Source organism: Betta splendens, chromosome 24 (assembly GCF_900634795.4).
Source record: "Betta splendens chromosome 24, fBetSpl5.4, whole genome shotgun sequence".
Lineage (NCBI taxonomy): Eukaryota > Metazoa > Chordata > Actinopteri > Anabantiformes > Osphronemidae > Betta > Betta splendens.
In genome coordinates this window covers 13,952,807-13,980,722 of record NC_040901.2, presented here as the reverse complement: position 1 = coordinate 13,980,722, position 27,916 = coordinate 13,952,807, and the positions used below count along the sequence as shown (strand labels likewise).

At 50.5% G+C, this 27,916-nt stretch overlaps 5 protein-coding genes across 17 annotated transcripts in view; 2 read left to right on the top strand and 3 right to left on the bottom strand.

Annotated features, from left to right (window-relative positions):
- myo6a (myosin VIa) overlaps positions 1-1,172 on the bottom strand; it is a 44,572-nt gene extending 43,400 nt beyond the window's left edge. For 4 of the 6 annotated variants that reach the window (XM_055506594.1, XM_055506596.1, XM_055506597.1 and 1 more), the window contains exon 1: positions 990-1,171. The gene's annotated coding sequence lies outside the window, so the exon portion shown is untranslated. Of the gene's footprint in view, positions 1-989 lie in introns of all 6 variants that reach the window. The other 2 variants (XM_029141974.3, XM_055506595.1) reach the window with 1 other exon arrangement.
- Positions 1-22,496, top strand: part of LOC114849971 (filamin-A-interacting protein 1-like) — a 32,211-nt gene extending 9,715 nt beyond the window's left edge. Inside the window, exons 2-7 of the mRNA XM_029141842.3 lie at positions 13,923-14,013; positions 17,613-17,865; positions 18,190-18,363; positions 18,519-18,697; positions 19,419-22,092; positions 22,184-22,496. Coding sequence (XP_028997675.1) covers positions 17,632-17,865; positions 18,190-18,363; positions 18,519-18,697; positions 19,419-22,092; positions 22,184-22,381 — 3,459 coding nt within the window. The 5' untranslated portion in view covers positions 13,923-14,013; positions 17,613-17,631 and the 3' untranslated portion in view covers positions 22,382-22,496. The remainder of the gene's footprint in view (positions 1-13,922; positions 14,014-17,612; positions 17,866-18,189; positions 18,364-18,518; positions 18,698-19,418; positions 22,093-22,183) is intronic.
- senp6a (SUMO specific peptidase 6a) lies at positions 2,987-12,593 on the bottom strand. Of its 8 annotated transcripts, none has more exons than XM_029141844.3 (24): positions 12,442-12,593; positions 10,033-10,126; positions 9,809-9,872; positions 9,561-9,655; positions 9,330-9,485; positions 9,226-9,246; positions 8,964-9,031; positions 8,708-8,793; positions 8,263-8,632; positions 7,544-7,785; positions 7,316-7,459; positions 7,162-7,195; positions 6,872-7,042; positions 6,593-6,786; positions 5,582-5,814; positions 5,321-5,437; positions 5,108-5,230; positions 4,945-5,037; positions 4,554-4,867; positions 4,406-4,479; positions 4,233-4,321; positions 3,998-4,066; positions 3,742-3,892; positions 2,987-3,664 (listed from the first exon to the last, which is right to left on the bottom strand). In XM_029141844.3, the coding sequence occupies exons 1-24, from the start codon at positions 12,470-12,472 to the stop codon at positions 3,443-3,445; spliced, it is 3,255 nt and encodes a 1,084-aa protein (XP_028997677.1). In that variant the 5' UTR covers positions 12,473-12,593; the 3' UTR covers positions 2,987-3,442. The 8 variants fall into 8 exon arrangements, with proteins under 8 accessions (XP_028997677.1, XP_028997678.1, XP_028997682.1 ...); XM_029141845.3 differs by having other exon boundaries at positions 8,263-8,629; XM_029141849.3 differs by lacking the exon at positions 9,226-9,246 and having other exon boundaries at positions 8,263-8,629; positions 12,442-12,592.
- A 307-nt stretch (positions 22,497-22,803) lies between the features above and the next one.
- LOC114850004 (cell cycle control protein 50A-like) lies at positions 22,804-25,485 on the top strand. Its single transcript, XM_029141917.3, has 7 exons — positions 22,804-23,264; positions 23,430-23,549; positions 23,615-23,722; positions 23,801-23,888; positions 23,968-24,111; positions 24,175-24,381; positions 24,463-25,485. The coding sequence occupies exons 1-7, from the start codon at positions 23,022-23,024 to the stop codon at positions 24,654-24,656; spliced, it is 1,104 nt and encodes a 367-aa protein (XP_028997750.1). The 5' UTR covers positions 22,804-23,021; the 3' UTR covers positions 24,657-25,485.
- Positions 25,486-25,971: 486 nt separating this feature from the next.
- LOC114850029 (cytochrome c oxidase subunit 7A2, mitochondrial-like) lies at positions 25,972-27,682 on the bottom strand. Its single transcript, XM_029141973.3, has 4 exons — positions 27,527-27,682; positions 27,127-27,216; positions 26,713-26,797; positions 25,972-26,212 (listed from the first exon to the last, which is right to left on the bottom strand). The coding sequence occupies exons 1-4, from the start codon at positions 27,542-27,544 to the stop codon at positions 26,154-26,156; spliced, it is 252 nt and encodes an 83-aa protein (XP_028997806.1). The 5' UTR covers positions 27,545-27,682; the 3' UTR covers positions 25,972-26,153.
- Positions 27,683-27,916: the final 234 nt, after the last annotated feature.

The following is a 27,916-nucleotide window of genomic DNA, read 5'->3' as shown; positions in this document are numbered from 1 at the left end:
AGTCCGCTCAGGGATCAGGTGATGCCTCCACCTGAGAAAGGCTGCTGGACACCCAGGACCGACGGGGAACAGGAAGCACATTAACAACAGGCCAGTGACAGACGAAGGAGCAGAGAGCGACTTTACATCAGCTCCTGAAGACAAACACAATGAGAGCTCTTATATAACCTGCCCCAGTGATGAAGGCTCAGCTCTGGCTGCATCCAGCCCGTGACGACGGTGAGGATGAGGATGCGGATGAGGAAGGTGATCGCCTTCTACCGTCATAGCGCGGATCAACCCCGGTACAACAGCCTTGAGCTGCTATTCTCATGCAAAGCATGTCGGTGGCTGCTTGTTCCCAGGCCGGAGCAGGAGAGGCCGCAGCCGCGCGTGCGTGCGTGCGTGCGTGTCATGGTGGTTCTGCCGAGCTCTGTGCGCGTGAGCCTCCGTCCACCGTGACGAGGCTCGGGCTGCAGGCTCGCCTCACACACCGGCCTCACACACGCGAACAATGAGTCGACACCTCAGTAGAACAACAGCTCTATGAAGTCTGCGTGTCTCAACAAGATCAAATCATCCAAGTTTAAAAGCAGCCGGAGCCGACGGCTCCTTGGTAAAGTTGACGGTTTAAAGCCCCCCAACACAGTCACAGCGGATTAATTATACGCCGAATTACACCTAATGAAGCGAGTTAGTGAAAATCTGCCTTCGTCTGAGCGCTGCCTTCGTGGTGCGTTCACGGGTCTCCAGCAGGTTCTAAACGGCCGCTCGTTTCAATGAGGTCCGGCGCCGCGTCCTCCAAACAAAGCGAGCCCCGCCACGGTTTGTGCCACTCAACACCTCCTCTCCCCGGAACGCTTCCAGCCGCAGGACGGCGCGGCGCGGCGCGGCGCGGCCCGGACGTCGGTCGGACTAAAGCCCCGCCGCTGAGCGGCTCTCGGCTCCGTGTGGAAGCCGCTGGGGCCCCGTCAGCTAGCTAACATCCCGCTCCTCCCGGCGCTGCCTACCTCGTCTGGGTCTCAACTCCCGGGATTCGGCCGCTTGTTTATCAGCACAGTTTGAAAATTCCCCCAAAGGACGCGGGGAGGCCGAACACAGGCACAGCGGGTGCTCGCTCCGGCAGCCTGGTCCTCTCACACCGCCCTGCAGCCTCCGACTCCCGCAGCAATCCTGGAAAACCGGCCCCGTGACGTCACGCGCAGGGTAAACAGTGTCCGCGGCGCGAGGCGACCTGCAGGGGGCGCTCTCTGTGCAGGTGGGGCGGGGGCGTGGTTATCTCGCTGACGGACAGCAGGGGGCGCTTCGCATCAGACGATGCAGAGAAAAGGGGAAAGGTTCACAGAGTTCTGTGTTTGCATTTAGTATCATTTACATTTTCTGTAGGTTTTAATCATTGTTTGTCTCTTTGTGGCTCAATAACCACCTTTACTGATTCTCTTCATGGTCGTGTAACATGTTAAAGTTAAGTCCATCCATCTTCATCTTCGTCTCGTGTGTAGTTAATTCCACCTGTGATTCAGGAACAATAACCACATCACCAGTGAACTAACTATAAAACTAAATAAACAGCTTTGTGTTCCACTATCTTCTTAGGATTCTTTCCCACAGAACCAGAACCTCTCTGGAATCTAGAAATAATTCTAGGGACAACATGGACATTCTCTGTGGATTTTTATCTCAATCGAGTGATGAACGTTAGTCCTCTATCAGCTGCTGGTGTCGTACAGATGATGTCCATTTATTTGGGAAGGTTCCTTCCAGGCTGCTGGCACTGAGCAGTGACGCCTTCAGGGAGGTTCAGGATTAACTGGGATAATGTTAAAGACGACAACAATGGTGCTAATCTCTGTCTGCTCTTGTGCTCACTGTCGGTCACTGTAAACAGAAGTCACATGAACAGCTAAGAGGAAGTAGTTATCATTAAAATGCTCAAGACTAAATATTAAGTAATGCTTAGAATAGAATAGAACTTTATTCGTCATTGTACAAGAACAACATAATTATGGGTTCACGCAGCAACAGTTCACAATAGAAGAAAGTCCTATATAAGGTATAGAATAAATAAAAAGAAAAATACTCACATCTTCATACACAGTTGGAAGAAATATGAGGTCAAGGCCCGTCTGAGGTCAGCTATGTGAATGCCGTTAGATGAAACAAACAGTAATATTTACACACGTGGGAATGAGGTATTGAATCTACACAGTGATATTGCACATTAGTGTTAATTTTGCTCATCTGAATGAAAGCGACTTAATGTTTATTTGCCGTTCCGATGGTGCAGGGCAGGACGTTGTTTGCTAGTCTGGTGGTGTGGGATTTTTCTGATCTGAGACGCCGTCCTGACGGCGGCAGGTCACAGAGGTCATGAGATCATGGTGTGACGGCCTTGACCCTGCCTGACACCAGGAAGGGCAGAGGACAAGCCATGATTTGGGCCGTTTATCGCCCTCTGTAGTTTTCTTGTCCTCAACAGTAAAACCTGCATACCAGACGGCATGTCAGAGCGCTCTCCACATGATTGTAAGCATTTTAGCTTGATGCCAACAACCCAAAGCTTCTATCATTGGATTTATAAAGTACTGTTGGCCTGTTCAACACGCTGATGCTGCCCCACTGAAACCTTTAATTCTCGCAGTTATGTGCAACTTCTCATAAAGCAACAACAAAAAGTAAATACGTTCCGCAGAGGAGCAGCTCAGTAAGAGGAAAACTTTAGCCTGAACCTGGAGAATATTTGACCTTTGACCCCACCTGTCAGGTCTGGCCACGCCCATGTCTGGTTTGGCTCCGCCTCATTGGTTTGAATGAGCTGTATTAAATATTGGAACCACAAAATTCAGTCGCCATGTTCTCACTCCCACCGGCGTTAGCCTTGTTTTTCATGTATAACTTTTTTTTAAGGTTCCAGCGTTTGCCACGTTCGTGTGTGAAACTCGTCCGTTGTCACAACCGGCTGAACACAGCACCAATAAAGATCTGAGGCAAGTCAAACGCTCTTGCATCTAGTTTAGTTTTTAATGCTGAAAACGTTCATCCACTCCACATGGAAGAGACACAACAAGCACCAGACGACACGCGGCTCGTCAGTCAGCAGTGGGTGGTTAACCTACAAATAACAGCAACTCTATGTTTTATTATTATTCTCTTCTTTCTCTACACATCTTGAAAGCATAAAAAATAATGACGCAAGAGTGAGAAGCATCTTCTGCACAGACCGTCCTGGAGAGAAGAACATCTATGAAAACATAACTTAATGAGCCACTTCATGAATGCATCATAAAACAGTTAATTACAAAGGCAGCAGGAAAACTCCTGCATATTTACAGTTGGTGTTTATTCAGTACAAATTTAAAGGTGTGTTTGATGTCTGTGGTTAACGGAGGGCGTGGAGGACCGTCTCACACACGGAACCAGCAGCGTACAATCAGTGCCTCCCTCCTCTGAGCAGCGGGGGGTCTCAGCGGCCCACGGCTAGCTCCGCCCACTTCCCCTTCGACCCGGAATCCTCGTCGGTGTCAGGCTCCGGGAGAGAACCGAGCGGAGCGCTGACCTGGTCCGGTTCTTGTTTAGTGTGAAGCTTCAAGATCAGCTTTTTAATTTCCTCCCGCTTAGTCTTCATCCGCTGCTGAGGAAACCAGTCCGACAGGTTCACTGGAAGATGGAAACTCTGAATGGGATTCTGTAGGAAACGACAAAAAGGAAAACTGAAGTTCCCTGGTCACAAACATGTACAGTGGTAGATGAATGTCCTCTCACCTCAAAGAAGCTCTCCACATACTGCAGGACGTAGACTCCACAGTCGCTGAAGTTGTCCTGCTGAGGCACACGAGGGCTGGACCCCCTCATCACGTCCTTCCCGAAGCTCCTCTGACTCCCTTTACGCACCTCCCACTCCACCTCCAGGTACCTAAAGCAAACAGCAGCACAGCTCGGTACCAGCTCGCCTGCGTTCACAGACTGGCAGGCAAAAAGCTGCACAGCCAAAAAACTAGGGTCTGTCTGTGAAACTCACTCTCTGAGAGTTTTCACCACCGTCGACCTGGTCGGACCTCGAAGAGAGTCCATGATGAGGATGCACGGCCTGGAGACAGACAGACAGACAGACAGCTGAGCTCTTCATTCACAGCATATCATTAATTGGCCTTAAACAGCAGGCGTGCCGTCAAACTCATCCATCCATCAATCATTACAGCCTCCCAGCCACCGCGGAGCAGCAGCACCTCCTCCACACGCGTGTCTCTACTCACTGCTTGCAGAGGTCCGGCTTGGCGGCCAAGCCGGACGCGTCTGCGCTGAAGGTGTCCTCGGCCAGAGTCCCGTCTTCGCTGCACTCGTCCTGCACGCGCACACAAAGATAAAGAGTTACTGCTTCACACAGAGACATGACAGAGGACCAGCAGGTTAAAGGATGAGTCAGTACCTGACAGGAGCTTTGCTCGTCTGAGAAGGTGTAGGTGTCGTCGTTGTAACAAACACTGATTCTGTGTAACTCGCCTGAGAAAACACAAAGCTCTGTTATTATTGTAATTCAGTGACCGTCCATGGGTAAACTTCCCCCTCACACTCACTCGTGTACTGTTGCGTGGCGTCGGCCGGCCCGGGGCCGGACACTGTGCTGCTGAGGTCCCGCTGGCCGTCTGTGAAGGCAGCGTTCTCCAGGTCCTCAGGCTCAGACGCCTCGGGGACGCCGGGGGACAGATGCTCCGACGAGCTGTCCAGCCCGTCTCTGTCCGGGGACAGAGGGCGACAGTGGTCCGGGATGTTCTCCTCCAGCTGAGCGTCTGATGTGGAAGCTGGAATGGGGCCGTGGTAGAGCGGGTTCTTCTCAAACAAAGGGCCGTCGAGGCCCGGGAAGCAGATGACTGCCAGGTACCAGTGAGCTCTGGAAGACACACCAGTTTAAACTGGACGTTTATAAAACTGAAACCATTTCAACAATTTGTCAAACTGGAAACTCACGACTCGTTGATGGGGACGAAGATGAAGTCCTTCTGAAACAGATCCACGTGCCGCGTCCACGTCTTTACCCTGTTGTGCTTCTTTTGCTGGATTCTGGAGAACAAAGGGAAACGTTAAGAAGACACTTAAGAGCAGAACAGTGTTGGTCCTGCTGGAGACTCACGGCAGGTTGGTGGTGTCTGGACCGTTCCTTCGTTCCCTCTGGTTCAGCCTCTTGTAGAAAAAGGAGCTGAACACATGGATTCTTTGTGCATCTTCTTTTTTCAACTTCTCTAAAACTAAATATCTGTCATGGACAGAGACACACAACAACTCAGTTCAGTTCAAGGTTTTTATGTTTGAGGAATTCAGCTACAAACCAGTTGAATAAACTCACTTTAAATAAAAATCTATGATAACGTCGTTGAGGAACTCTCCGTCATTAAGGCAGTGGAGGTCTTCGTTGGTGACTGAGATGCCACCTTTGGCTGGAGGAGGAGGATACACCATCAACCTGGATGACAGTCGGAATAAAACGATGCAGGTTTAGTCTGAACAACAGATGCAAACATTTAGATGATCCTAAACCAGTTTATTTCTTGGTTTGTGGAGAAATCCGGCGCGCTAACAGATAATAAGCTAATTGTGAGTGACTCACTTGATGATTGGTCCGGAGAAGGTGGGCTGGAGGTCGGTCATGTCGTCCTCGTCCTCTTCACAGTAGGCGCCGGCCTGCTGCCGGGTGGACATCCGTGTCTGTACGGGCAGCGTGGGCGGCGCCAGCGAGGAGGCCTGCGTGGCCGGAGGCGGTCTCGCGGGGGGGGAGGCTGCGGCTGCGGCTGCGGCTGCGGCTGCGGCTGCGGCGCCTCTGGGAGGTTGAATCGGCTTCACCTGATGAGCAACGGGGAAATGTACGTTTGGTCCTTTCTGACCGGCAGACATTTTAACATTCAGTGGTTTGATGCAGTGCTCCCCAAGCCCCTGGCTGCGGACCGGTACCGGTCAATTGGTACCGGGCTGTGAAAAAGTTCTTCACTTACATTATTTCTGTTTAATTTATTGTGAGATTCGATGAGAAGAGAACGATGTTTCATTTTGGGAAAATGACTGCAATCCAATACACGTCACACATCACCGCTAAACTGAAAGCGCTGAGCTAGAAGACAAACATCTTTGGAAAGTTTCTTTGTGCAGCGTAAAAGAGCCAATGAGGAGACAGAAGAGCCTCTGACTCCAAAGTAAAGGAAGCTGCATGTAACAGACAGGAGTCCTCCTGGAAACATGGATTTATTCTGACAGGCTGTTCGCACGCATTGAACCCGCTCTGCATAATGTGCAGCGACCGGCTCTAACGAGGCAGTGGAGCCTTCAAGCTGCTTCAGCGGCTGGAGACCAAGCACCTACGTGTTACGAGATGTTACGAGGACGCTGCTAATAAAGCTGCATTCACAGTGGATTCACGTTTATTATTATATTTAAAGAATTTAGTTTATATGCCGGTCGTAGCATTTTATTTTGTTGTATGTTTCCACCAAACCTTAATGTCCAGTCTGTGGTGCAAAAAGGTTGGGAACCGCTGGTTTCATGTGTCTGAAGTGTTTGTTTTGAAGCCGACTTTAAAACCTTGTATTATTTAGACGTGAGCTGTGATGATGAGCTGAACCTTCACCTTCTCCTCCTTCTGCTTCGACGCCTTGTTGTAGTTGACCAGGCGAATATTGGCCTCTTCGAAGGACAGCTTGGTGGGGAAGTTGATGAGGTTGTTTGTGCTGCCGATCTCCCCCAAGATGTCCTCCAGGATCATCTGCTCCTTCATGTCCAGGCCGTTCTCGAAGATAAGAACGATGTACTTCTCATCGGACTCTGAGGGAAAGACACGCACGCAGACTGTCACAAACAGGTGGATTCTGAGATATCGGGGCGAGTTCAGCGTGGACGTGTGACTTACGATCTCCGCTGCAGTCGTACCAATGACCTCCCTTCTCCTTGGACATGTTGAGGTGCGTTCGCAGGCGGCTGCACTCCTCCACCGTCGTCTGGAAGAACAAGACAGGAAGCTTTCTCACGCTGCACCACTCGCAGCTGATCAGCTCCGACGCCCGCAGGCAAACCTCCAGGCCTGAAACAAACACAGGTCTGAGGCTTCGACAGGGAGGTTCACTCCAAGAGTGAACAGCCACCAAAAGCCCAGGCTCTCAGTTAACCTTATTTACTCAACTCACGACCGCAGACTCGTACCTTCAGTTTCCAGCTGGATGAGGTTCACAGAGAACTGGAAAAAGAGAAACAGCAAAAGAAACTTAGTGTCTCCAGCTGCAGGTTGTCTGGACTTGAGTCTTTTGTGGGTGGTTGAGGTTTGAGTTTCCTTCAGTCCGAGCAGCAAAGCACTCACCACGACCGGCTTGGTCACCATCCTGCGCAGCGTTCCCACTCGGACACTCCGGCAGTCCAGGATGATGCTGTCACACTTAGTGGACACGAACCTGGGCTTTTTTGTCCTTGGAGAAAACTTCTCAGCGGGAGGTTGGTTTCCGAACTGTACAGAAAAAAACTCACGTGTCAGTTCAAGGATCAAGGTTCAAGGTCAGTGAAGCAGACGACCACTCTTTCCAGCTCCCACCTGATCTTTCATGCGTGCTCTCCGTGGGATCGTGATCTTCATGTTGACGTCCTCAAACACAAACTCAGGCCCGGCCTCGTCCTGCTCCCCAGCGCTCTTCACAGCCGCCTCCACTCGGCCTCCGGACGGCGCCGGCGATGAGTGAGCCGAGTCCGCGGGCCTCGGGGAGACGCTGTCTAGTCTGTTGACGTTTCCTGTCCCGCCGCCGTCCGTCTCCTCCTCATCGTCACTGGACAAGACGACTGGAACCAACAAACCATTCAGATGTTAGCGTTTTTAGGTCCAGGTGTAATCTGGAACTCGCAGCATCAGCAGGTTCTTATTTTGCGTTAGTTTGTATTTCCCCGCCTGCATGTTGTGTTTACGTCTCCTGAACACTGATGTGTGTTGACCAAAGAAACTGGGACAAAGTTGCATTTCAGATTTGTCCATTTAAAATCCTCACTACACAGATGGATGTGTCCTATTTTTCTTGTCCTTTGATTGATGGGAATCTTGTTGATTATCACACATTACACTACATCCAGAAGTCTAAAAATAATAATGTAAAGGAGGAAGTCTCTTAAAAAACTCTCCTTCTCGTTCCTCCTAGTCACACACAGGAACATCCTGATCTGGGATCAGCTCAGTGTCACTGTTCGAATGGTCCTGGAGGAGCTGCAGCTTTGGTGCAGGTCTGAGCAAACGAGCTGCTTCCGCTTCCTGCTCTGGTTACTTACTGGGGTCGTTGAGCTGGTGCTGCTGGGACGCCGCCCTCTTCCCCTTGACCAGGGTTCTGCTTCTGCTGCAGTTGGACGTCCCGGCCAACAGGGGCGCGCGGCCGTTGTTGAGAGGCAGCAGGGTTCCTCGCAGGGGCAGGGTGTCGCCGCGGGGAGCCCTCATGGCCGTGGGCGCCTTGTAAGGGCTCTGCAGGCTGTTCGGTCCGGGCGGGAGCTGGGATCTGATGGGCGGTCGAGGCGTCGGGGAGGAGAGCGTGACCTGTTGACACGGCAGCAGACTGTGCCCACAGGTCTGGCACCGGTCACAAGCGTCGCTCGCTTTGTTGCACTTCACGCAGCGCGTGCGATACACGGCCGGTCGAAGAGGCTGCTGAGGCAAAAGAGGATGTTTGTGGCCCATGGCATTCAGGGCTTCTGGGTAATGAAGTCTCTGGGCTTCTCTTACCTCTGCGGCTTTGGCCTGAGAAGGAAAATCCTCCAATGGCTTCCGCTTCTGCTGGACTCGACGTTTGATGCTCAGGGTTTCATTTGCTGAAACCGTGATAATGAATAAAGAGGTTTTTTGAGACGTTCTCAAATGCAGTGAAGCAGTTCTGGGTTATTCTCTACATATTCTATTTGAATTTTGTAATATCCTGTGTTTCTCTAAAGCACAACGCCTGGTTTCTTGCTGGGTCATGGCTCCATGCTGGCGGCCGTACCTGGGATCTCGGGGCAGGTGAGGACGATGCTGTCGACTTCTACAGCTTGTGTGGATGACAGGTCGGTTCTGCAGGAGGAGAAGGTCGTTGAAATCAGACTGAAACCTCTGATTATCCGCATGAACCGAAGCCGCCACAAACATTCAGCAGTACCGCAGAGCTCATCGCAATGTTGTGTGGTCATGAGCAGAGTTAACACAAAAACAACAAAAGGAAGAGAAGAGGAGCACGAGGTGAGGCCTGGTCTGGATCAAAGCCTTACCTTTCCTTTAAGTCCAGACTGCTTGAAGACAGAAACCAAACAGACGTCTCAGATGTGCGTTTTCTGACAAAGAAGGGAGCAGACGCTGCCCGGCGCCGTCTTACCTTTGGACTGGTTTCCTTATTGAGGTGGGAACCTGTGCGTGCTGAAAGTGACGCCCTTGTAGAACGATTCCCTGCGATGGCGTCTGACTGAGGAATAGGAAGCTGGTTTTACTGGGAGCAGGGGAGGATGTTGCTACCGTGAGAGGGACGTCGGAGCTGCGAGGAGAGAAGGAGAACGTGACGACAGACTCACACACAAATCAGCAACGATATCAGCAGTCCCCACTCTACCTGAGCCGCTTGTTCACAGGCCTCACGTGATTATTTGACCGGTTCTCATATGTTCTCAAGGGATCCGAGGGACTGAAGTGCCTAAGGGTGGGGGACTGCACAGACGAGGAACGCGTTAATGAAGATGCCGTCAGGACAAATTAAGTGTCTACAGTCACAGAACGGACTAAAGAGCCTGAACCTCTCCTCAACTAAAGCCATATCAGCGTCTGGGAGCCGCTGGCAGCACCAGACTGAGGGGAGTTTACCTTTTTCTCCTCTGGGGAGGGCGGCTGCCGTCTGTCCATCTCGTCTGCGCTCACCACACTCACACTGAGGACAGAAAGAAACCGTGACGCTCACTGATGCGGTTTCAACAGTTCGACACGTCTGCACAACAGTGGGGACAATGAAGTGTAGCGTTTGACTGAGATTCTTTAGCGTAGAACACCGCTGTGGTGGTGCTGGAAACGAGGACCAGAGAAGTGCTTACTCATGCCTCCTCTCCTCTTCACTGTCATCAGAGCGAGAAAAGCTCCAGCTGTGCTTGAACCCTCCATCCAGCCTGGTCTCTGATCTATCCAGGGCTTGAATTGAACAACAAACCATATGAGTGAAGGGAGAAAAGACCAAGACATGGAGCCACACCCCAGAACCCATCATTTCTACTGGATGACATTAAAACAGAGACACCTGTAAACTACAAACCCGCTACGGTTTGACCCAGACCTCGACTGCACTGATGCTTCATAACCTGGACCCAGAGAGGCCGTGAAGTGACATGCAGGTGTAATTACACTTAAGCCTTAATCTGTCAATGGACATCACTCTGGGTTGTTTAATTATAAAGGTGAATACATAGATCTTGTGCAAAATATTCAGCAGAGAGACGAGACAATAAAGGATCCAGCAGCAGAAGCAGTGATCAGTCTGGCTGTCAACCTCCACACACAGCATCTACTCAACACTCAGCTTAAGGTTGCAGGTTTGTTGTGTTATTAAATCAAACGTTTGTCAGTATCGCTCACATTGCTTGTTTGTTTAGTCTTCGTTACGTCAGACAGGAGAATGAGGTCGATTTCAGTTTGTAGTTCATTAATCAGAGTTTTTGTGGCATTGATGTTTTTTTACATAACTTGGCCTTTTTATTTTTTCTGCCTGTTCTTTATTGTGCATTTTGTTGTAGTACACGTGTAACTGTGTCCACGTCCTCAAACTAAAGTAGAATAAACAACCAAGCCAACAGAAAAGTTACTGAGGCACAAACGTTCAGCCGGGTTGCCATGGTTACACTGTGGCTTCCCGTTTCCTCCCCAGAAAACAATCAACTGACACTGACGTGTTGGAACCAAGTGTAGTTTCTTTGCTTAAAGACACAAGTAGTTGATTCATTTTACTAAAGGAGTTCATTAAAACACTCCAGTACCAGTGACTGCTTTAATTTAGCTTGGCTTTAATCACACACCTCAACCTTACAGCCCTGTGGTCACTATTCAGCACACTCACAGATAAAATGAGCAGGAGGAGACATTTCCCCAAGTTCTTCCTCCTCTCTAGATCCATGCATAATGGCCTGCCTCCCTCCCTGTGCAGCTGCACTGGTGGATTAACCACAGTGGAGACACAGAGTGCTCCAGCAGCAGAGCATGTAGGGAAACCGCTGCTTCCTACTCAACCCTCCATTTCAGCTTTTAGCAGCAGTGAACCCTTCAATCCCACACAAACACAATAGAGCCCCAACTGAAATCTTCCCAATAACAAATACACAAAAGCTTCACGTCAACACTGGGACATCACAGAGGACAAAGTCGCTGACTGTGGATCTCTGACTCCAACTACACTCGGGTTTCTGAGCTTTGACTCACTACGGTACCGAACCCTAACCTGGGTCCGGTCCAGCTGTGAACCCTTAAATCTGTCCCTCAAATCATGACAAAAGCAGCAAACAAGCAAGAGCTTAAAGAGATGACGTTTGAAAACGAGGTCCTGCAACGAAGCCGCCATCAGTCACACTACACCGAGGACAGAGGATGTGAAGTGTTAACAGGCAGGTGCGTCAGTCCGAGTCAGCTGAAGGAGCAAGGATAGAACTGTCGACCATCCGAACCTTAAACAGTGGAAGGAAGAGACGCCTGAGACCTAAATATGACTGTGTAGTAACAAATACTCAACCAGATCTGTTTGGTTCGAGTGAACACGTTGTTTGAGGCTAAACTAAATTTCCACACAGACCGCTTCCTGCTCAGTGCCACAGCCGCTGAGCAAGGCACTGATGGCAGATGCAGTGTGGGCAGGCAGGTGTTGTCATTGTGTCCTCCTGCTCAAATACATCAGTGACTGAACAATAAAACCAGACGACACTGTTATCACGATGTTTACAGTCTGTCCACGCTAGCAGCGAGGCTACGGGCTAGCGGGCTGCTGTGGGGGAGCAGCGCGAGTCCGGGTGACGGGACGAACCGCGGGTGATCGGGTTGTTACTGGAGCACTTTGTGTGTCTGCCTGTGTTGTGTAGCTGCTGTGTGGTGGCTAACTGCCTGCCACAGACAGGAAGGCCTGTGTCCGCCGTGGCTGCCTCCAGCTCCAGCTGCAGACCCAGCTAGCGTCACGGCTAACGCCGCTAGCTACGCCGCACAGCCGCCACGGCTCCTCCTTTCAGCCCCAGGCCGGAGACGCGGCCCCGGAGCCGGCCTGGCAGCGGCCGCCGCCGCCGCCGCCGGCTGCCTGTGGAAGCGTGGTTGTTATGACGCTAGCGTTAGCCACCTAGCTGCTGGAGCCACACATTTGTTGGACCGATCAACAGGACTCGAAATGTGCCTCCGTGGGCCGGAGTCCGCGGGCTGCGTGCGGCTAAAGGGGCCGCCGGTTCTCCGGAGCAGCGCCGCGGAAGGTCGCAGCTTACCGTCAAAAAACAGGCGTCTGTTCTGGGCCATGTTTATTCCATGATGCCGCTCAGTGGAGCCTCTGCACAGCGGATCGGCGGAGTAGCAAAGTTACCGACAGAAATTAAAGGGCTCAGCGGAAATGGCCGTCAAAATAAGAGCCTCGTCTACCTCAAAAGATTAACCTTTTCAAGTTTTAATTTGAGAAGTCATTGCAAAAGCTTTCAAGTGACAAGTTCAAATATAAACAAAGCATCCAAATACATGCCGTTGTGAAATACGTAATTAATTAGTAATAATAATTATAGCTATTATACGTGATCAGAGCTGCACCACTAGATGGCAGCATTTCCCTCTGAGTCGGAACCTTTAGAATTGATCACCAGATTTTTATCATGGCATAAGAATGTCAATAAAAGTTTGTCAGAAACATTTAAATATAAAGCTTCATTTATTTTTCTTTATTTCGATTCATAATTATCTTTGTCCCTTTCCTGTTAACCTGTTCAACACTTCCTATTCTGTGCAGCTACAAAAGATGAGTGAAATAAATATTTAACCGGGTTCATTGTCATAAAAGATAGGTGTCACATCAAATCTGTGCATTTTTAATTTACACCTTCTGTTATAACCTTTGCTTTGGTACAAGTGTGAGAATATGTTTGACATTTTCATAAGACTACAGTTTTCCAGCATCACGGCTGCAGGACACGATGACCGTTAAAAACTGTGTGGCCAAAGTGACGCAAGCTGTTCTGGCTCCGCTGCTCCGTTTTATGCAGTGATACACAATAGGCAGTTATGTTTATTCATAAAAATCTCTTTATGACGAGTAAATCATTCAGGCCTGCTGTTAATCGCACTCGGCACCGGCTGATGGATCGAATGTCTGCTGTGTTAAGTCTGCTGCAGTCGGACGTCACACTTTGAGTTCAAATTCTTGCTGTTTCTGGTTTATTAGGAACAAATGTTTTAGTTCTACAGTCGTGAGTAAATCACCTGGTGTTTGAAAGGCTCGTCTGGGCCAGTACAGCTGCTGAGAATCAGCTGCATCAAGGCAGGAAGCATCAAATCCTCATTCGTTTGGCACTTTTTTGATCTAGCTCCTGATTCATCATCATCATCATCATCATCATCATAATCATCATCATCAACTTTATTTAAAAGGAAATTTTAAACAGAGACCAAAAAAAAACAAACAAATAAAAAAGAAAACAACACATTCAGCATCATAACACAACACGTGACATCAGTTTTCGGACTAATGCAACACAATCACAGTTTGTGGCTTTGGGGCGTATAAGAGAAAAAACCCAGCTAAAGCAAATGACAGCACAAACTGGAAGCAGCTCGAGCGGAGCCAGGCCAAGCCCCCGAGCAGGAGGAGGAGCGGTCGGCCGCTGGTCCAGATGATAGTCAGCTGTTGGGTCCGTCAGTTCAGCTGCTAACGGACTGAGAGCACAGGTTAAATATAGAGCAGAGCTCAGTCGTGAGCAGGAGCAGAGAGAGTCACGCTTCCACCAAGGGTTTCTCCATCTCTGAGAGCAGGGAGGACAGAACTCGAGCTGGAGGCGTTCTGGGACTGAGATCAGGTAAGAGCGCATGGGTGTGACACAACTAACAAAGTCAAGGATTAGGATATCTTACATGAGAAACCATTCCAGTACATTTGAATAGGGAGCAGGCTCCGGTTGAGTCCTCAGACCCATCCTCTGAACTAGGCAGGTGGTGCTGTGAGACGGAGCAGTGAAGGCACCGCTTGTTTCCTCTTTGTCAGTCACTTGTGTTTAACCTCTCCACCGTGATGTCGGAGCCGAGCAGCACCTTCATGATGATGTGAAACCAGTATCTGGTGAAATCTGAGGCCAACTCTGACTCATGGGACGTTTGAGCCGCTGACTTACGACTCCCTTCGTTCTCGGCCCAGTGAATGCTTGTTTCAGGAAGCCTTAGGCAGCATTAATTTAATAGATGTTCTACCACAGTACTTAAGCTTCGCCTCAGGAGGAGGAAGAGCGGCTGCGCGTCTAACAGCTGCAGACAGGAGGATTCAGGCTGAAAGCCTCCACATCTTCTGTTTAACATGTGCCTGCTCCTGACAGTCACCAGAAATACATCGATCACCAGAATGACTCACTGAAGCAGAAACAACAGACCACTCAGTTCTTATAAAACACCTTAGCTGACAACTCAGCATCTCTGTCTCCTCGTGGCCGACTGATAAGACAGAAACATGAGCCGGCGCTGCTAATTCGGCTCAGCGGCGCCGGCGTCTTGTTTGGTTTCACAACACCGACTGTTGTTACCATGACAACGAAACAGACCAGCGAGGAGGACGGAGCGGTGGAGTTATGGCTGTGTTTTACTGGGACCACTGGGTAGAAACAGCTTCATAACTGAATGAAACCATGAAGAGGTGATGGAGTGTGACTCAGCAGTGGTTGAACCACTGGTCTCCACCAGAACCAGAACCAGAACCTCCCTCAGTGCATTAACGAAGCTTCTTTGTTCCAGTCTCCAAGTCCAGTTCATCAGCAGATAACAAAGCTGGCTGTTGGTATTTAAACCTCAAAGACTCACATTTGAGTTGAAGTTAGACACACTTAGAAAAGTCCCACGAGTAGAATAAGACTCTATTTATGCTCCTGTGAGAGTTTTTGCCACCGAAGCTCGATGGGCGTCTGCTCTGAGGAACCTTCTGCTGGGCTGAGGTCAAAGTGCTGTTGAACTGACCACGACCCGCTGGAGAGTCATCATTGTTCTGGGCCTAAACGGCTTGTAACGCATAAAAGGAGCAGCTGAGCCGCCCCTCGGCTCCTCTGGGATCACGAGGGAAGTGACTTCACCCTCATTCCATCTGAAAGGCATGAGACTTGGCTGCTGTCCGGCTGCGTGGTGGGAGTGATGTCAGCTTCCCTCGCTGGTCGCCGCTGATTAGAGCTGCTGGGAGTTCGAGAAGCCGCCTCGTCTCGGCCCGTGAGCTTCCCCCAGTGACTGACGCGCTTTAAACAGGACACTGAAAACTCCCACATGATGCAAAGCGTCTCCACCTGCACCAAGGACGTGAATCGGGCTTTAAACCTGATAAACGATTTACGCGGACGTCTCACTCCGCTGTTTTTTCAGCTGCTTCCAGTTGCTTCCCTTCGCTCTGAAAGGAGGCTGATGAGCGTCTTACGATCAGCGCTGGAGCTGAGGCTCAACGAGCCGGAGGCCAGGCTTAAAACATGAAGCACAGGTTTTATAAACAACTAGCAGGGAACCAAACCAGCTTCTGATTATAGAAATGGATTTAACGAGGTGCTATTACTGACGTCCTTATAATAAATATGCTAAACATGGTAACGTGAGCCTGAGGCGGCGTCCAGGTCCCAAATGTAAGTGTCACTATTTCCAGAGCCACAGCCTGATACACTGATGTTAGTCAAGTACTGAGCAGTTTCAAGAGGTTTTCCACAGATTCCACAGCACTGACGACGTCACGCTGATGGAACAGAACCCTGGACAGAACCGGGTCTGACACTGGAAGGCCTTAATTGAGGCATCACAGGCTTCAGTTGGAGCCGTGTTCTTGATCAGGACGTCGTTGCTGACAGCAGACGGACATCGTTGACTCGTGTCTGACCAACGAAGAGACAGGTTCTGTTTGCGTTCACCAGAATCTGTTTAAGTTGTGATTACAGAAGTCAAAAGGAAATAATTAGTGGTCACAGAAGCCAGAAGTGCTCAGACAGCCTATATTTACGCATCACTAAACAGTCTTCCCACGTGTGACCTCGGCTCAGTTATTTACACCAGCGGTTTGGTCAAGTAAAATGGAGGCTCAGGCATCCGTACAGTTGCAGAGGCTTTAAAAGTGATAGCGCTGGACTTTGCCCTTGTTGGATTCTGGACACGAGTGGGGACACCCTAAAAATATCCCCTTTAAATTTTACCCAAACAGCTGCACCTGCTGCCATTGCTGGTGTTTACACTGTCCTGAGTTTAGAATCAACTTCAGCTTCTAATGACTTTATGATTAAAGTCATTGCCTCCATAATGTCAAGTCAAGTTCTATTATAACAAACTAGGCCGTTTCTGAGTTCATGTCTCTGTTCACCTTTTGTACTTTTGGTTTTCTGTCAGAGATACAAATGACCATATAAGTGGGTTTTTTGCCAGTTAGGTGCTGTTTTGACCCACTTGTTGGTTCTGGGGTCAGACCTCGGTGCTTGTTATTATCAGCTTCCAGAGCTGGTGTCACGTGTCGACCACAGGCCACAGCTGTCTGAGGCCAGAGCATAAATCACGTCTCCATAAATAAGACAAAGACTTTTATATATTTGGTTTATTTACATTTCTTCCATTGGGGTTTGCCATGTGGCTGCAAACCATGGCCCGGTTCTGAATCCTTACAGCTGTGAGTGAGGGAGGACACAGTAAATCCAGTTTGCTCGACTGATTCACAAAACATTAACAAGCTCAACACAAGGCTCAACTGTCTCTGACTAGATTTTTGTCTGAAGCCTGAACCTCCATCTGCCCCCGTGCCCCCCGCTCGCCTTCCTAATGAAGACGGATCTGTGGTTTTGACGCATGGGGGATCTTGGCCTGTCCCCTGAAACAACTATAAATAACAGACAGCAGTAACGTTGCTGCCGCTGCACTGCCAGGATTCTCTCTGGCTGAGTCAGGGCCCAGACCTGCGTCCTCAGGGAACAGATCCAAAAACCCATAAACCTGCTTTTGTCTCAGGACTCCCACACGATGTGAGCTCCGCAGAGGCTTTTCCCTCTATGTGGCATCAATGTTCTGCAATGCTGGATTCATTTAGCACCTGAAGTTGTAGTCTGATTGTCAGAAACACGTTGACACATTAAACTCGTCTGTTGGACACACTCTTATTTTCATAGAATTAGCTTCCAGCTTCCTGCATTGAAATCTCCTCACAACAATCATATGAGTTCATCCAACAGACAGAAGTTCATCCAACAGACAGAACATCATCACTTGTATTTTCCTTTATTGTGATGTCGACACCATACGGACATTCAAGAACAGGCTGGAAGCTGAATGTGACAGCAACAGGTGTCTGTGATCGATTACTGACGTCAGGTCACATTTAAGTCTCTGTGTGTTGGCTGGACTCTGTCGGGAGGAACGTCATCGATAAACCCACAGTAACGCATCCAACATGTGCTTTTTACTGTAGCTCCTTTTACAGGTGAAAAATGCGATCGAGGAACTGCACCATGCAGGGTCCAGACGACGGACACATCCAGCCCACTAAGGGTTTCATCAAGCAGCACGAGGAGAACCCAGCGGCGCTGGCAGCAGGAAAGAAGAGGGTCCCGCGAGAGGAGACGGACACGAGGGCGGAACCTGCAGCCAGACAGAAGACGGCATCGGACCTGTCCAAGAAGGAGCTGCTGCGCCTGCTGGGAGTGATGGAGGGAGAGGTTCAGGTGGGAGCACGTTTAAGATGCTTTGGGTCAGTGCAGGTCCGACACTGACTGACTAATGGGAGCACGTTCAGAGTCCAGAGCGGCAGGATGCTGCTGCCTCGCCCTGCGTTTCCATCCTGTTCATCTGGGCGCGGTGAATTTTCCAGTAGTGATAACACTGAGTTGACACAGAGCAACGCTGGACTCTTCATTATTATGTGAATTAACAGTCATTTCCTGCCTGAGTCCAGCGTGGCGCTGTCAGCAGCTCCCTCTGCCGGTGCAGGAGCCCGAGCTCCTCGTCAGCGTCTGTACAGGATGTTAAAGGCTCCTGTGTCTCCTCAGGCCAGAGAGGACGTCATCAACCTGCTGAAGTCAGAGGGACTCAGGCCCGAGGCGCTGGAGGCCCACTACGGCTCGTCGGTCCCCGTGAAGCCGCTGCAGGCCCTGCAGAGGGACCGGCTGCTCACCCACAGCAGCGGCGGCACCGACGACGTGTACGAGAAACCCATGGCCGAGGTGAGGAGGGGTCGGGACCACGTTAACGTCAGGTTTCTCTGCCCCGTGAATGTGTGGTGAGAGACTCCCACTGATCATTGTTAACCACAAATCACCATGAGCGGAACTGACAGCGTGTGAGCTGCTCTTCACCAGCGTCCGCGTGTCTCCGTCAGCTCCAGCGTCTGGAGGACAAACAGAGGGAGACGTACAGACGGATGCTGGAGCAGCTGCTGCTGGCGGAGAAATGCCACCGCCGCACCGTGGTGGAGCTGGACAACGAGAAACGCAAACACGCCGACTTCATGAACAAGAGCGACGACTTCACCAGCCTCCTGGAGCAGGAGAGGGAGAGGTGAGGCACCGCTGCACCCCCACCGCCGCCCCTCGACGCAGCTTTAGAGGAAGCGCGTCCTGCTTAGTGGAGGTTTGCTCCGTGTCTAGGCGTTGACCCTTTGTGCCGTCGATAGCGCATTCCCTGCAGGTGAAATCATGAACGGGTCGAGGCTGATGTCATTCCCCACAGAGAGCTGGACAGTCACACTCTGTTAGCACCGAGCCGGGGCTCCAAGAGCGGACGTGATGAGTTCAAGAGTTTGACCATTTTCCGTCCTGACATCAAATTTAAAGCATTAGATGCAGTGTCTCTCCACTGGCATCGATGATCAGGACATTTACATGGGTCTGAAGCCATGACATCACACACATACAGTCTGGCCACAACTTGTCTCTGTTCATGACAGAAGGATTATCATGACAAAGGCCGTGCTAGTGTTTGTCATTGTTCTCACCAAAACAAGAACTCTCGCTTCTTGTATTGTTGCCTTGTTACTATGGGAACGGTGCAGGATGGACGGGAGAAAATTGGGTCAAGATGGAGCGAGACTTGAGGAGCAAGCTTTAAAGTGTGTGTTGTGTCGTACCCGCTGCCTCCTCCTCATCCACCACGTGTGGAGGCAGAGGTGGCATCACTGGTGGAGGAGATTTTTTCTTATCTAATTATTCACAAGTTTATTTGGAAACTGAATCAAGCTTGAAGAAAGAAAATGTCATATTTTCCTCTTTTGATTTCTTAGGCTCAAAAGACTGTTGGAGCAGGAAAAGGCGTACCAGGCTCGTAAGGACAAGGACCACAACAGGAGGCTGGAGAAGGTCCGAGCGGAGCTGGTCAAGCTGAAGTCCTTCGCCCTGATGCTGGTGGACGAGCGGCAGCTGCACATCGAGCAGATTGACCAGCAGAGCCAAAAGATCCAGGACCTCACGCAGACGCTGCTGGACAAAGAGCAGCGGCTGGCGGCCGCAATCAGCGCCGCCAAGGAGGACGCCCAGAAGGTCCTCAGGCTGGAGGTCGAGCTGGAGAACAAGGAAACCAAGTTCGGGCAGGAGCACGAAGAGATGACGGCCAAGCTGGTCGACCAAGAGTCCCAGAGCCGGCAGCTGAGGCTGAAGCTGGCGGCTCTGGCCCGCAGGATGGAAGAGCTGGAGGAGAGCAACCAGGTGCTGCAGAAGTCAGAGGAGGACCTGCAGGAGCTCAGGGAGAAGATAAGCAAAGGGGAATGTGGGAGTTCGTCCCTCATGTCCGAGCTGGAGAACCTGCGAAAACGAGTGCTGGAGATGGAGGGAAAGGACGAGGAAATAACCAAAACTGAAACTCAGTGCCGGGAGCTGAGGAAGAAGCTCCAGGACGAGGAGAATCACAGCAAGGAGCTGAGGCTGGAGGTCGACAAACTGCAGAAGAGAATGGCTGAACTGGAGAAACTGGAGGGAGCGTTTAACAAGAGCAAAGCAGAGTGTTCTCACCTTCACACCAACCTGGAGAAGGAGAAGGGCGTGGTCAAAGGGCTGGCAGGTGAGCTGGAGAAGATAAAAACACGACTGAAGGACCTGGAGTCATCAGAGTCAAAGCTGGAAAGAGCAGAAATGGTCCTGAAGGATGATCTCATGAAGCTCAAGTCCTTTACAGTCATCCTGGTAGATGAGAGGAAGAACCTGACAGACAGACTCAAACAGGAAGAACAGAAGAGCGACGACTTGAGTAAGATGTGCAAAGCAGAGCAGGGAAAAGTGACCGCGGTCACAGAGAAGCTGATCGAGGAGAGCAAGAAACTCCTCAAGTTCAAATCAGAGACGGAAATCAAAGTGACGACTCTCATCAAAGAGAACGAGCAGCTAAAAGCTAAACTAGCAAGCGAAGAGGAAAAGAGTAGGGAGCTGTTCGAGAAGCTAAGTGTGACGGAGAGCAAGTGGGTCAACAGGGACAACAAGACAAACCTGGAGCAAGATAACAAGGTGAAAGAGCTCACGGTGGAGATTGAAAGACTCAAGAGCAGACTCCAACAGCTGGAGGTGGTGGAGGGAGACTTAATGAAGACAGAGGACGAGTACGATCTCCTGGAGAAGAAGTTCCGAACAGAGCAGGACAAAGCAAACGCTCTGTCAGAGGTCCTCGAACAGATGAAAGCGCAGATCGCCAGGAACAAAGCAATAGAGAAAGGGGAGGTCAGGAGCCCAGAGGCTGAGCTGAGAACCCGCTGCAAGATGGAGGAGGCTAAGAGCAGAGAGCTGCAGGCGGACGTCCAGGCCCTGAAGGAGAAGATCCACGAGCTCATGAACAAGGAGGACGTGCTCTCGCAGCTGCAGGTGGACTATTCGGTCCTGAAGCAGAGGTTCGTCGAGGAGGAGGAGAAACGGACGAGCATGAGCCAAGAGGTGGACGACCTCACCAAGGAGCTGGAGGCCAGCCGGCGCTACAGCCGGGCGCTGAGGCCCGGTCTGAACGGGCGGAGGATGGTCGACGCCCCGCTCACCTCCACCGCGGTGCAGACGGAGCCGGCAGAGGACCAGACGGCGGCAGGCTTCATCCGGAAGTCAGTCCTGGAGGAAAATCACCTGATGAGCAACCTGAGACAGCGCGACCTCAGGAAGCCCACCGTTCTGGAACGATACCCTCCCGCATCCTCAGATCCCGGAGCAAGAAAGTCCTGGATCCCCTGGATGAAGAAGAAGGAGAAGACCGTGGACGTGTCCATGGTCCATCCACCTGAAATGAGCCTGTCCCCGAAGCCGGGCCAGCCACTGCACATCCGAGTGACCCCGGATCCCGACAACAGCACCGCCACCCTGGAGATCAGCAGCCCTCGCGCTGAGGAGTTCTTCTCCAGCACCACCATCATCCCCACTCTGGGTCTGCAGAAGCCTCGCATTACGATCCTCCCCAAGCCCACGACCGTGTCCTCAAAGACCAAAGTCTGTGACCTGGATCGAGCAAAATCACCAGTGACCATAACCACCATTTCCAGGAGCAGGAGTCCAGAGGACAGCAGCGCTAGCGGCTGTGGCAGCCTCCAGTCCCCAGTGTCCATCATCACTGTCAGCACAACTCCTGTATCGGAAGTGTGTGCGTCAGCTGAGCCTCACGAAGCCGCCGCCGGCCGCACTGTGATCAAAGTGAGCCCAGACAAGCAGCCTCTCCGCAAATACAGCGCCAACAGCAACATCATCACCACGGGGGACAACAAGATCCACATCCACCTGGGTCCACAGTTCCAAAGGCCGACCGAGGGATGCGGCGGTGCCGCGCTGGGGCTCAGACCTCTGGGCTCGAGCTCCGAGAGCAGAGAGACGGGAACGGTGCTGCGCTGCCCGCGGCAACCGGCGGCAGCAAAGGCCGCCCCCAATAAGATGACAAGCAGCATCACCATCACGCCGCTCACCTCCAACACCTCAGCGTCCAGGCCCACGCAGGCAGCGGTGAGAAGCAGCGTATGAGTAGAGTAACACCAGCGGCCCATCACTGCTTTGTGTTCGTGCTCCAAATCTGATGCTGTGCTTCTTCTTGCAGTCCGGTTCGGACGCGCAGTCCGCTCGCGCCGCGGCCACACGGATCCCGGTGTCAAAGGGTGTGAAAGCGAGCAGCAAGGCGGTTCTGGGCGTGTCCACGGTGGCGAGGTTCGAGTCGCGGGCCGAGAGCCAGTCCATGAAAATCGAGCTGAGGAAGTCGACGGTGTGCTCGGCCTCTGCACCAGGAGCCAAGAGCTGATGAGGCCACGGCGCAACGGCCTCGTGGCGCGGACGCGGCGTCCTCAAGCGGCCGATTTGGTTTTTTACAGTTTTATATTCGCTCATCTCTGTTTGCAAGTAAAGCTTCACACTGATTAAGTCCATCCTGGTGGTTTTTGGCTGCATCCTTAGACTTAATGGAGTCATTCATGTTTCTTCACAGCGTGTGTTTGATGGTTTCCACTCATCAATGTGACTCGTCTGTGACTCATGAAATGACGGGCACCAAAATAAAAACTATTTATTGTTAACTCTTAACTCGAAGTTTAATTGAATGTGTGCATGTGTGAGACATGTGGAAAAATTAAAAGCTAATTCGTCTTATACAGCGTCTAATATCCCATATTCCTAACAGCTCCTAAAAGCATCACGAAGGACCAACGCGTCGTCAGTGACGTCATGACGCAGCGCGTCCCCTGTTAGTAACCTGTGGCAGGACCACTTCTTCCGGGGTTTTTAGCATTTAGAGGCTGGGAGTCATAGAATAAAATGACAAATATGTAAAAAAACGACAAACGACACAACGTTGGCGACGTCACTGTGTAGTTTGAAGCTGTGTGTCCGCGCGCAGGTGGGGCCGTTAATCTAAAGCGGCTAACGGCAGCTAGCGAGCAACAACCATGATGGCGACCAGCTACAGCGCCAAAGACGAGGACGGACACATCACGGTGTCGGGACCTGGCGCCGGGACTCTGCGGAGCAAGAAGCCCGAAAACACCGCGTTCAAGCAGCAGCGGCTCCCCGCGTGGCAGCCCATCCTCACGGCGGGCACCGTCCTCCCCGCGTTCTTCATCATCGGACTCATCTTCATCCCGATCGGCATCGGCCTGTACGTCACGTCCAACAACATCAAGGAGTTCGAGGTGACGTGAGACGAGCCTGGACCCAGATATGTTGGGTTCTCGACAGTTCTCTTGTCTTATTTCTACTCCATAAACGTTTCCTGAAACATTAATGTTAAGCCGAATGCACCGAGCGGCCTGAGGTTCGTCCTCCATGTTCTGAAGTGATCGTTCGCTGTCCCACAGATCGACTACACGGGAGTGGACATGTCCAGTCCCTGCTTCAACTGCTCTCAGAACTACAGCTGGAACAGCACCAGGCCGTGCACGTGCACCATCCCCTTCTACCTGGAGACGCCGTATGAGGTGAGAACCGCGGGGACGCGTCCGGCCGCTCGCTCTCTCGCTCAAACCTCTGTCCTGATCAACAGAGCAATGTCTTCATGTACTACGGCCTCAGCAACTTCTACCAGAATCACCGGCGCTACGTGAAGTCGAGGGACGACAGCCAGCTCAACGGAGACGTGGGCTCCCTCCAGGTACGGGCCTGTGCGGCCTCTGCGCCCGCGCGCCTCACGCGTCCCGGGGCTAAAGCGGCTTCTCCTCGTGCGTTACAGAAGCCCAGTAAGGAGTGTGAGCCGTACGCCTACCATGAAAACAGGCCCGTGGCTCCGTGCGGGGCCATCGCCAACAGCATGTTCAACGGTGAGTGCTCCTCCTCACACGCTGCTTGTTTATTTGGACCGGGCTCGTGTCTAACACGCCACCTTCGCTGCCTTTGCAGACACACTGGAGCTGTTTTACAACAACCCAAACGGCACAAAGCTCCAGATTCCACTGACGAGCACGGGAATCGCCTGGTGGACCGACAAGCATGTGAAGTTCAGGAACCCTGGAAATGACCCCAACCTCACAGCCGCTTTCCAAGGTACGGAGCACCACCACTAATGCCCGAAAGGTGGACCAGCGCTAACGCTTCCCTCCGACTCAGGGACCACCAAGCCGGTGAACTGGCGCCGGCCGGTCTACGAGCTGGACTCCGACCCAGAGAACAACGGCTTCATCAACGAGGACTTCATCGTGTGGATGAGAACCGCCGCCTTGCCGACCTTTCGCAAACTCTACCGCATCATCCAGAAGAAGAACAGCATGGTTCCAACCCTGCCGCGAGGAAACTACACTCTGGAGGTGGTCTACAGTATCCTTCACACGCAGCCCTTCACATCTGTGCAAACCAACGGTTCTGTGCGTGTTTTCACCTTTGACCGGCTCCACCCAGATTATCCCGTCCGCAGATTTGAGGGGCGGAAGCGTGTGATCCTCAGCACCATCTCCTGGATGGGAGGCAAGAACCCGTTCCTGGGCATCGCGTACATGACCGTGGGCTCCGTCTGCTTCCTGCTGGGCGTCGTCCTTCTCATCATCCACCACAAATACGGCAACCGCAACAACAGCGCCGACATCTCCAACTGAGAGGCCGACGCTCGGCGCCTCCGTCACGTTTAGAAACGTCGGCACAGCCTCACTTCTGGCTTTACAGTTTTCTAGTTCCACGATTCTTTGCCAAAGTGAATGGAAAAATAGCCACAAATTAGATGCCACACTTTCTCCTGTAACGTTCAAAAGCAGAATCTTAGCGATTTCTGGCTTTTCAGGATGAAAACCTTGGAAACGGTGGTCCCATTCCAGTGGATAAAGAGTTTGGTAACGTTTCAAAGGTTAAGCCAGTGAAGGTGAGGTGCATGCTGGGTAATGGCTTGTGTGTGCCTTGTTTGTCTGTGACCTTGTCCTGCTTTGTAACAAAAAAAAAAAGCTTTCCCACAGTTGTGGCACTTTTTAAAAGACAATTCCACAGCAGAGGGAACAGTTTTATTTATTTCAGAGACTTTTGCATTTTAACGCTGCCTTTTGTTCTTCAGGAGTGTAACCGTTGCTGTCTTGCTCAGAGGAACTAAGGCATAGTGACGTTGTTGCAGCTGCATTGTGTTTATGCAGATGTTTGGACGCAGTTTACCATTAATTATAATGACTGTGTTTTGGTGAATAGGTTCATACGTCAAACAAATTATCAGCTCCTCTGCTCATTTAAATGCACTAAAGACATTATCAGCACATCAGTGTGTATAAGGGTTAAACGTTGGCTGGTCGTTCAGTCTGTTTACTGTCATTCTACAGCCGCCTATAGCTGAGCTTCAGCCAGCGCTGCATGAGAAATGTACACAGCTGTTTGACTTACATCACTTGCTTGTTGAGCTCTTTTAATCATGTCTTGGTGTTTAAATTAAACGTGTAATGAAAGAAAGGAACCGCCAGCTGAGTCTTCTGTCAGAACAATGATCACACATCAAGATCATTTCCTCTGATCTGCAGATTTAAGGTATTTATACTAGTGGGGTGAACCAACCTACAGTAATTATTTATATTCTCACTCTACATTCAAGTACTGCAAGTTAATAACTTCAAGTTTATTTGCATCAACGTGAGTAAAAGTAGACTTTGATGTGGTTACTGCTCATCAGTTCAACACAGCTCACCTGCCTGCAGGATTTCGAGGCCAGCAGCACTAAAACCCTACTTTTAAAGGCGTTATCCATCTGTCACTAGAGACGATCTTTGCCTGCTCCCTGGCGCCACTGTCTGGCGAAAAACCGCAGTACACAGCACGACAATGTGTCCTGACGAGGAACACTAAAAGCACCAATGACTGTATCAGTTACTATGGTAACGAACGATGTAAAGTTAAATGCGCACAATCGGTAACCGCTTTGACAAGCAGCAAATGCAGGAGTTGGTCATGAGAAGCATTTTATTGTACTGATCCTTAAGTTTGCGACAGTACAAGAAATAAATATTGATCCCACGAACAAGAAACAATATTCATACATGACAGGAATCAAATTTCCCAGCATGAATTTGAATGTGGAGCGGCCGGGAGGTCACCGCCCTAGGGTAAACAGCTCAATGGCGGAGTTAGGCTTTGTTTTGGGGGAACGAGGCCTTCACCATCAGGTACATGCCGTATCCAACTCCTGGAAGGAAACGAGTCCGGTTAGTAGGAAGACATCAAGACGTGATTCAACAGATGTTTGTGACATTGTCACTTTGTTTCACTTCAGAGCAAAGCCTCTATTTGCCACAGCTAAAGCCGGTTTGGCTCAGAATTGGTCTATAGTCAGTGTGATCGCTTCTTTAACTTAGCAAGGCAACGAACAGTTGTTAAGACAAAAACCTATCAAAGTACTTTACACATCATTAGTTATAATATAAAACAGCCTGACTTAACTGACCACATGTCTGCATTCAATCAGCTGTGATTGGTGACCATCAACAGCAGGGGCATCATTGTTTCACCAAAACCATGAGCTAAATGTAAATACCTTGTACTTTGACTACCAGCACCACCATCTTCAAATTGCATATTAGGCTGTGACTAAAAAGCTGCATTCATACCAAAGCTGTAGTTCCCACAAACCAACAAAGCCGAACTGGATAATGATATGAAAACAAAACTGCAGAAGCATTTACTCACCCACAACAGTGAGACCCATTGTAGCGCTGTAAAGCAGAATATCACTGGTACCGCCTTTTAAATGAACTGGGAGTCCATTATCATCCTGCAGGTGACACACAGAAGGTATTAATAACTGAATAGGGGAAAACCTTTACATAATATGGTGGAATTATCACCCAGCCTCCACCTTCACAGTGATGCAGCGTTTTTCCTCAGATAGTTCGCGTTTGCACAGCATAAAAACACGTTTAACTACCGTAACCTTTGCACTTACACTACACTCTCCACCTTCAACCAATGAACATTACTGTTACTCTGCAGAAATCACTTTTTCCAACATTGCAGTTTTACAGTCTGTGGTAAAAGCAGCTGTTGTGTGTATTTTCTCCAGTGATTTACAGACTAGCGTCAGGTTTTCCCTCTCGCCTTTACCTGGAACCTCATCTGCTTCTCGGGGATCTTGTTTGCAATCTGCCTGCGGGCAGAGCTGGAGATGGTCCGCCGCGCCACCTGCTGGAGCGCCTGCAGACAAGCAAAGTCAGCGCACACGCACAGGGACATGGCCACGGGGCTTTATGATCCACGGAAAGCGAACCTCCGTTAAATCGCCGTTTAAAGTCATCAAGAATGACAAGACAGACGAGAGAAAAGTCGCGTGAAGCTAGCATGCCAGCTAGGCTAATGCTAACTCCCTTGACCCCTAGCTAAGATGGGCAAAAACGACCCACGCTTAACCTTCCCGCACCCTTACTTAACAAAATGACACCAAAATCATGGGCCATGTAGAAATTCTACAAACACAGTTCGGATCATAACAGAAAAAGCTACTTACAAACATATGCCTGTACATTTTTAGCCCGTCTGCTGTCGCCTCTGTCTCACACAAGGACACCGGAAAAATGAACTTCCGTTTCCAGCGTCTTCTTCGCCGTTACAATTTTCGGCAGAGTGTATTTATGGAGGGCGCTCTGCTGCCGCCTACAGAGAGACACATGAACTGACCACCAGGTCAAGGCGTTTGTAAAACTGCCGTATAGTGTTCTCACAATAAAAAACAGAACATAAAAGCTCTGAGGCTCAGGCTTATTAATATTATCAATAAATGTACTTTGCACCAAAGCCTCCTCTCTACAAAAACACATAAACCGTCATAATAATTGTACATATAATTGCTTACTTACAGTTGCGCAGGACAAAAATCTAAATATCTGAGATATGTGAT